The sequence below is a fragment of the Lipotes vexillifer genome, unplaced genomic scaffold (genome assembly GCF_000442215.2).
Source record: "Lipotes vexillifer unplaced genomic scaffold, Lipotes_vexillifer_v1.1 scaffold987, whole genome shotgun sequence".
Classification (NCBI taxonomy): Eukaryota; Metazoa; Chordata; class Mammalia; order Artiodactyla; family Lipotidae; genus Lipotes; species Lipotes vexillifer.
Genome location: NW_006787426.1, coordinates 135,216 through 143,832, shown reverse-complemented (window position 1 = coordinate 143,832; position 8,617 = coordinate 135,216). Strand labels below are relative to the sequence as shown.

The following is an 8,617-nucleotide window of genomic DNA, read 5'->3' as shown; positions in this document are numbered from 1 at the left end:
GGGAGGGAGGGAGGAAGGGAGGGAGGGAGGAAGGAGTCCGCCCAGCTACAGGCCCTGCAGACACCCCGAAGGCCTCTGCAGTGGCTGCACACCCACGTCTCCAGACCCATGGGCCCCCTGCCTCTCTGCTCCTCCTCTGGCCTGGCACCGCCCCTGCTCCTGAGCTGATCACCCTGCCCATGGCTAGCACCACCCATCTCCATCTCTAGGCTGACATCCCTGAGGCTGGCTTCCAACCGGATGTCCCCAGCATCTCATGTTTGTCACTTTCCACATGGAGCCCCTCCTTTGCTGTTCACTCCGAGCTCACCTGTGCTCTGAGAGAGCGGCCTAGCCACCACCCAGCTGCTCACACGGGTGGCCTGGGAGTCTCCATGACCTCTCATTCCTAACCCATCAGCAAGTCTGGTCAGTTTACCTCCAAGCGACATGTCGAATCTGCCTGTCTCCCTCATCCCTCACAGCCTCCACCACAGCCCACACCACCCTTGCCTCTGTCCAGATCACCCAAGTGCCCTGGCCCTGCTCCCCGAACACCCTCTCTTCACATGCATTCCCCATGCTTCCCCTCTTCCTCCCGGCCTGGAAGGTCCTTCCTGCCTCTCCCAATGGCTGCCTGTCTTCCGTGGACCTGGTCTCACTGACATCTCCTCAGACGGACCCTCCCCAAACAGTCCAGCGAGGTCCATCCTGCCGGAGCCCCTCAGCTCGGTCCTCAAGGTCCTTTACTCATCTGTTCAGTGGTTGAGAGTGGTCTCTCCCACTAAGTTGCAAACACCATGGGAGGACCTTGGTCACTGGATCCCCAGGACTTGGTATGCAGAAGGTGCTTAATAAATAGCTGCTGAAGGAACAAACGGATGAAGGAAGTTAGGAACCTGGACACCAGGGAGAAGCTGGCTGAAAGCTGAGGCTGCCCCTCTGTGGCTACGCTGAGAAGTGCAGCCTCCCCGCGGTCCAAAGAGCCCCTGGAACCCCTCCCCGACTCCCCTCCAGGACAGAGCTCAGGGTCCACCACCGCCCACTAGGTCTCAAGGACCCCTGGTCTTTCCCAAGAAAAACCTGCCCTCTTCTGAACAGGGAGTGCCCTCCAGAGGGACTTCCTCCCCAGAGAGGCCAAGGAGCAGGGGGCAGGCTGGCTTTCCCTGCCTGGGAGGAACTGCGGTGGGAGCCCTTGGCCTTCCTTGGAGCCTCACGGACTGTGGAGAGGAGCTGGGCCCATCAGGGAGACCCCTGGGCTCCCAAAGTTGGAGTCTAAGGCCCTGGGGCTCAGGAAAGGGTGATAGGTAAGGAGGGGAAAGGAGGGGAGCAGAGGAAAGAGGGTCAGGGAGGTAGTAGCTCCTGCCAAGGCCTCGGGGCCGGTGCAGCGGAGCCCGGAGGAGAGCCATCTTCTCTGCTGGGGGAGTCAGGGTGCCCAGCGGTGCTCACAGGCACTGGGACCCGAGGTGCAGCAGGGACCAGCAAGGCCCCCTCTTGCCCTGGGGTCTCATGCCTGGTTTGGGGGCCAGGGTCTCAGCACCGCAAGCCCATAAGGTGAGAGAGGTACCCCCCCTTAAAGCATCACTTTTGCACAATGAATGTTATTTTTCACATATTCAAGCTGGAACAAACCAAAGTATTGTGTAGGAAACACATGATTTAAAAAATAAAAACCTGTAAAATATAACTTCTAAAGTGTTTCTGACTTCTTGAAGGCCCTGTCCTTGGTTGGGGGTTGGGGGGGGTTGGGGGGAGGTCTGAGGCCACTGGGCCCTGCCTCCCGCATCCCTCAGGTTTGACAACATCTCTGGACTTGTTCCAGCTCATCTCAGCTGTGCTGAGGAAGAGAAGGGGATGGCTTCTGTCCACATTTGACTGCAGGGTTAAAGCAGCTACCCGGGCCAAGGTGGCGAGACCCAGATGGGGGTGGAATTCTGGGGAATGGGGTCACTCCTGAGGCGGCTGACTCAATCTCAGGAGTCCCCCACCCCAATCTTAGGGCACAGTCCAAGGAGGGAAGAGGGCTCTGATCATCGGCCGGTTTCCCTGGCCGTGCCTCCCACTCCCTCCACACAGCCCAGGAAGCAACGCAGCCAAAGAACGGCCCCATGGGAGGGGTTTCCTTACCTCCCTCTTGAGCGGGGCCACGTAGGCCCAGGAGTTGGTGGCGGGGTCGTAGCGCTCCACAGTGGTCAGGTCATTGTGGTAGTCGCGGCCGGCCACCGCGTAGATGTACTTGCCCACGACGCACACGCACAGATCGGCGTGCTCCTGCTGCAGCGACTGGATCTGGAACCATCGGTTGTGCCTCGGGTCGTACCTTGTGGGGACAGAGGACAGCATGTCACCAAGCAGTCCCTCCCCTAGCACCCCCTCCCCCAGCCTGGAGGGTGGGGCCCGGAGCCTCCTGTGTTTCCGCCCACAGAGCCAGACCCTCTAGGTGAGACCTCACGGTGGTTTCTAGACCCTCCACTGTCCACCCCAAGCTGCCTAATGACTTCCTACAGCCACCTCGATCTCACCTGTCTCACCTCAAAATCCCCATGGCCCTGCTCTCAATCAGGAACGCCCCCAATTATGGCCTCTCGACTGGACGACTGGGCACAACAGCCTCCAGACCTCCAGCCAGCGCTCCCTCAGGCTGGTCGCCAGGCTCCCATCACAGCCCACCTGCCCCCGTCCCCCACTGCCTGTGCATCTCCTGTGTACAGTTCCCGCCCTCCCCAGTGGGATTCCAGGACAGAGGCCCGCGAAGAGGGGAGGGGAGAGAAGCCCACCTCTGCTAAGCCCAGCACCATCACCAAAGCTCGCTCTCCTGATGTCGGGCCACCTCCACGCCCCTTTCAAGGGGACGCAGCTGTCCCTGTCACAGCCCTGCCTTCACCTCACCCCATCAACCTTCGTAAAAGAGTCTAACCCCCATGCGACAGCTTCCTCTATGCCCCCAGCATGGAGCTGCTCCTCCCCCCAGCCCTGCCCTCTCCTGCCTCCAGAGGGCTTCACTTTTCAGCCCGGTCTTCTCAGCCACTCCAGGACAGCCCACGACCACCCCACATTCTCTTCTCACACTGCTAACGCCCGTTGCCACCTCCAGCTGGCTGCTCACCGGTCCCACGTGGACCCCCGGGCTCCCTACATCCCACCCCTCGCTCACCAGCCAAGCCCCTGCTCACACCCAAATCCTCACATGCCTGAGCCCAGCAGCTGAGGCCCTTCAAAGCCCATACTCAGCCCCTGCCCCAGGCTGGCCCCCTGCCCCATCTCTCCAGGCCCCAGGCCTGGCACCCTGCTGGGCATGAGGCCAGTGTGCTGTTTGAGTGGACAGAGGTGACCACAGAGCCTCAAGGGCCAGGGCCTGTGAGCCCGAGGCCCCAAGCCCACTCATCCCCTACTGCGTCCACCCTTCTTTTCCCTGGCTCCCCGCCAACCCCGCCCCTAACTCCGGCACCGGCAGCTGAGCATTGACCTCTGGAGCCCCCTCACTCCATGCGTGGCCCCTGCACACTTACAGCCTCTCTAAATGTTTATTTCTCCACCGTAAGACCAGCTCCAAAGCAGACAGTTTTCTTTGGCCTGTGCCAGACGCCATTTCAGCTTTCACCCCCAAAACAAGTTAAGTGCACTCGACAGCCCCTTCTTCCTGCCGCAGCCCCTCCCTGCCAGCCGAGAATACAGGAAACGGGCCGGAAGGAGAGAGAGGACAGGCACCTGGGCCATGCAGACCCAGGTCTGGGCACATCTGGCCATCAGTTTTACTGTCCTGTTGTTCGCTCAGCTCCACACCCATGGGGTTATGCTGCCTGCCTAGAAAAGCTACCATGAGGGATCACGAGGGTCAAGTCATGTGACAAGGGTTCCTTAAAGGACCGTGGTCCATGTCCATCTTCCCAGACCTGGTGGCGCACCTGGCTCAGGGCAGATCACACACTGTCCGCTCAGGGAAGGGAAGGAGGGGCAAGGTCAACAGTGGTGGAATCACTCAACAAACATCACTGCCCCCAACGTGGACCAGCCATGGCTCTTGGCGCTGGCACCCAGGGCCCCCCTTCCCACTGTAGGTTGGCAAACAGGCCAAAGGGAGCAGAGTAGCCAAGTCTCCACATAAGGACAGGTGCCGGGGAGGAGAAGTGACAGAAGGACAGAGCAGGGCCAGGAGGGCGCCTGAGAACAAGTGACCGGGCCCTGCCGGGTGGAGGTCCAGCTGGGACAGGCAGCACAGGGCAGGAAGGCGCCTCCCACAGCCTTCCTGTGCACAAGGCTTGTTCACATTTCACATGCGTCTCTTCTGCCCCATTTTCACCAGGGAGACGAGTCCCTCCGGATGCTTCCTCTGGCCTCCTGCCCTCACAGCACCCTGGGCTGGGTTCATCTGGATTTGCGGTGTCAGTTAAGGAAACACACACACAAACACATACATACAGACACCACACATCAATAATTCAGACATAACCACAGTTTTGCTGATTTCTTATCTCTCCACCATGTTCTGTATGCCACATTTTCCTCTTTATTGGTTTAATTTTCCACTTTGTCAGAATAAGTCCTCAAGTAATATTTTTTTCTTAATAGAAATAAACTAAACCATTGCATATAAGGATTCAAATCCTTCAGTCACTTTAATGCTGACTCTGGACCATCCTACTGCAAACTCAGAGGCGAAACCTAGGGTTGGCATGAGAATGTTCTGAGGCCTTATTAAACTTAGTGATTGCTCTCACGTGTTTCCATGACTTAAGCCTTCCCATGATTATTGATGAAGTCCATTACAGTTAGGAACATTTTTTGAAACATACTCTAAAATATTAATAGTCATGAAAATGCCTAAGGACAAAAACAAGTTATCACACTATGTAGGGTCGGGGCATGTGGCAACATGGACTGGCCACCACCGGGTAGAGGTGCAGAGCTGCAGCTGTGGGAAGGTGCCCTAGTCACGTGGGCAACACAGACACAATCAAGGAAAGAAAAAGAAGTGTCACAGCTTGGAGGCAACGTGCTCCGACAGAGCTACCTTTTCACATGCTACAACCTGTTAAGTCCCTAACTCCTCAAAACACAAATGCTAATTTACTGCAAAATCTTCTTTTCTTATATTCTGACAGCCTGTACATTCTAAGGGCGGTGAACTGAGAGGAAAGAGCAGAGAACCAGACTCTTAACTCAAATTAAGATCCACCTGGCAATGTGAAGAGTCCACCAGGAGATGAATGAAACTTTCACTCCATAGAGATGAGACCCCGGGTCTCCCCACAGCTCACCAGCCGCTCCGCACCGCAGCCTGCCCGGCAGGTCTCTCTGACCCCGCCTCCAACAGTGACCCAACCTCCGAGTGGAGTCTGAGGCTGTGGTTGTCAATCACGGAGGCTGACACCAGCACCTTCCAGAGTTCTGGTGGGTCTCACAGCACATGTTCACAAAAGGGAAACAGACCGGGTTTGAGAGACAGAGGTCAGCAGCTCATGACAGGACAGACTCTAGACAGTCTGCTTTGAAGATCTGGCCTTGGCCCTCCAGCTGGAAGTGGCAGCCCTTCGAGGCCTGGCAGGAGGGAGGCCTGAACCTGGGACTGCCACCACCCCCACGCCCCCCGAGGACGCGTCAGGTCAGGGAGCCGATGACGGCATGGTTTCCTCCCTTTTGAACTGGGCCCCCTCCCGTTTGACCACAAAGAGCTGCCAAGCTCTGGGTCTCACCAGTTTGACAAAAGTGATCACTTCCTGGGGTGGGGAGAGCAGAGGAGGTCGATGGACGGGGGTCTCCTCCTGGCTTGGGATCCCCAGGCTCCCATCCAAGGGGCACGGCCAGGCCTGACCCCACCCCCAAGACGGAGCAGGAACAGGAACGCAGTTGGCTTCAGCTCACCGCTGCCACAGCTGGCAACCCCTCTCTCTCGGCAGTGCCATCTTTCAGCTTGTGGGGGGCAGAAACTTCCCCCAGGCACCAGACCTTAAGATCAAACCAAAGTACATGGGAGGGGGCCCTAGAAACCTCCTGGAAGTGGAGGCTGTGGAGATTTGCCCCACTTCCCTTGCTCTGACCAATGAAATGGATTTGTGGGATCCCAGCCTCACAGACTGAGAGAAACCACGGCCTCCCCTGGCGCCTCACACCCAGCACACGGCTGATGACAGGGCCTAGGGGCTAGGGGGTGGGGGGAATTTGGTCTGAGGTTCAGCACTGCCTGTGGGCCTTCCCTGTCCCCCAGGCTGAGGACTGTGCACTCAGGGGAGCAGGGCGACAGGAAGCCACCCTCCACCAGGAGCCTGTGCGGTTACGAGAGCAGAGCTAAGTGGATAGGTGAGGGGAAGCTGGGACCAAGGGTGTGAGAGCAGAGAGAGGCAAGGTGGCCATGCTCCCAGGCCTGGTCCCCTCCTTCCTGCAGCAACACCCCATCCCAGCCCCTCACCTACAAGATGGTGGGGTGTGCTGAGGGGTGAGGGGGTTTCTGAGGAGGGGGGACAAGAGCGGGAGGAGGCATCACGGGCCCTCTTCCTCATCTCACCGCCGTCCATGTTCTTCCCATCAACCTGCGCCCACAGAATGGGCGCAGACCTGTTCAAGAGGATGACTGCGTTGACCAGTGGCACGTGCCTGGCAGAAGCCACCCTCTGGGCAGCCGCCCGGCCGAGGGCCCCTACCTCCAGCAGCGGGACTCAGCGCGGAAGCCCTGGACATTGTTGTCCCCTCCAATCAGGTACACGAAGTTGTTGAGCACGGCGATGCCCTGGTTGGACATGCGGGGCGCCAGGGAGGCGGTGAAGTGCTTCCACTCCCCCAGCAGTGGGTTCAGGTACTTGGCCTGGTCGCTGAGGACAGTGGACGGCGTGGAGTGGATGCCCCCGAAGCCCACGACGCACTGGAAGTCCGAGCGCAGCTCGGTTTGTGGGCCCTGCAGGCTGGGCTGCAGGCTCTCGTTCCGGTGGTACATGAGGGCTTCAGCCACTGTGTCCCTCAGGGGGCTGGGGTCCAGCTTGTCGTGCAGCCGCTGCAGGACCTCGGCTTCCATGAGGGGGAAGCGCACGGTCTCCAGGAGCTTGGGTGGCTCATGCAGCGGGAGCCGGTCAGCCTGCACCTGCTCCGGAGGGTAGTGGTAGAGCAGGGCGCCCTCATACACCTCCGTCTCGCAGGACACCTCCAGGCGGTTGCTGCTCAGGAGGGCATAGACCTTCTCCAGGGGCAGCTGGCGGTACTTGTCAGTCCGCGAGAAGGCCACGAAGTTCTTGAGGATGTAGGCGTCCAGCTGCTCGGTCAGGCGGCTCAGGTCAAAGAGCTCGGCCAGCCGGTAGACGTCAAGGATGTTGTCCTCATCCACCCAGGGCGTGAGGAAGTCACAGCAGAAGTGGATGATCTCGGGGATCTGTGAACAGAACACATACATTCAAGCCCAGGCAAAGCGTCAGGGTGCGGGACCTAACGCGGAGGCGCGGGTGGGGCTCACGGGCTCCGCCGGCCCCACTCCCCATCACACTGGACACGCCCGGGGCTCATAGCATTTCGGGGCTTAAGTCTGGGCTTGGAGGTGGTCTCTGAGCCTCAGCCTCCTCGTCTGTAAAACAGGGATGACATGGTGAGGAACCACCTGACACAGGGCGGACTCCGACACACACCAGCTGCCTTTTGAATCAAAAGCACGGGATCTCCAGAGAAGTGGAAGCAGCAGGACTGCCACCACACCGCAGGGCAAGGTCACCCTGCGATTAGGTAACCAAAGAACCCAGGAGGCAAGGCAAGGGCCCGGAAAGGCTGCTCAGGGGCTGCTAAGTTCTGCAGGAAAACTGGATTTCAGAATTTCTCAAAATGGGAATCCCTCTTTTATCCAGCACCATCAACAAATTCATTACATGAAAACTAATTCTGCTGGAATTTGAAGCTTATTAATAAATGTTTAAAGTCTTTTTATTTTTTCTGGTTCTAGACATTTGGTGCTTGCCAGGTGACATGCTGAAGGCTGAATGGAAACCTGCAAAGTGCCAGGCGTGTGTCTCCCCCACCAGGAACGTCCCCATCGTGCTCTTCCTTAGGTCCTGAGGGTCTTCACTCGACCATCCATTTCCTCCCGAGCAGGTGCTTCTGCTTGGCCTCTTCTGCCTAAAATATTACCTCTGACCTCTCAGAGGCCAGGAACCGAGCACCAGGTTCTGGGTGGAAGGTGAGGGCTGACAGCCCTGAGTCGGCCTGAGGAGCAGCTCCTGAGAACCAGGGACTGTCTTGCCCACCCTGGCAAGGTCAAGGTCCCTCATCCTTGTCTCAGTGCAGGGACCTCTGGCAGGGAATCTCACCAAGGAATCGCCCGGCCTGCCCCGTGCAGGAGGCCCACGAGAGGCCCAGTGAAGGGAACTCATTTGCTCGGGGTGACCCAGTGGATACGGTCTCACCGACACTCAGATCCACGTCCCTGAGGATACCACGAAGGGCACAGCACATGGGGGACAGGCCACCAACAGCCACTGGCTACATGAACAAACATGACCTGGTGGGCCTGTGGACTCGGAACTGTTACACCAAGTAAAACTTGCTTTAAAAACAACATCGCGGGGCTTCCCTGGTGGCACTATGGTTAAGAATCCGCCTGCTGGGGCTTCCCTGGTGGCGCAGTGGTTGAGAGTCCGCCTGCCGATGCAGGGGACACATTTTCGGC

The 8,617-nt window shown here is 58.5% G+C and overlaps 1 protein-coding gene across 1 annotated transcript in view; it reads right to left on the bottom strand.

Moving 5' to 3' along the window:
* The window catches only part of KLHL22 (kelch like family member 22), a 23,579-nt gene that overhangs the window by 7,780 nt on the left and 7,182 nt on the right, over window positions 1-8,617 (bottom strand). Inside the window, exons 3-4 of the mRNA XM_007460005.1 lie at window positions 6,618-7,336; window positions 2,107-2,299 (exon numbers count right to left, since the gene is read on the bottom strand). Of these exons, the coding sequence (XP_007460067.1) occupies window positions 2,107-2,299; window positions 6,618-7,336 (912 nt within the window). The remainder of the gene's footprint in view (window positions 1-2,106; window positions 2,300-6,617; window positions 7,337-8,617) is intronic.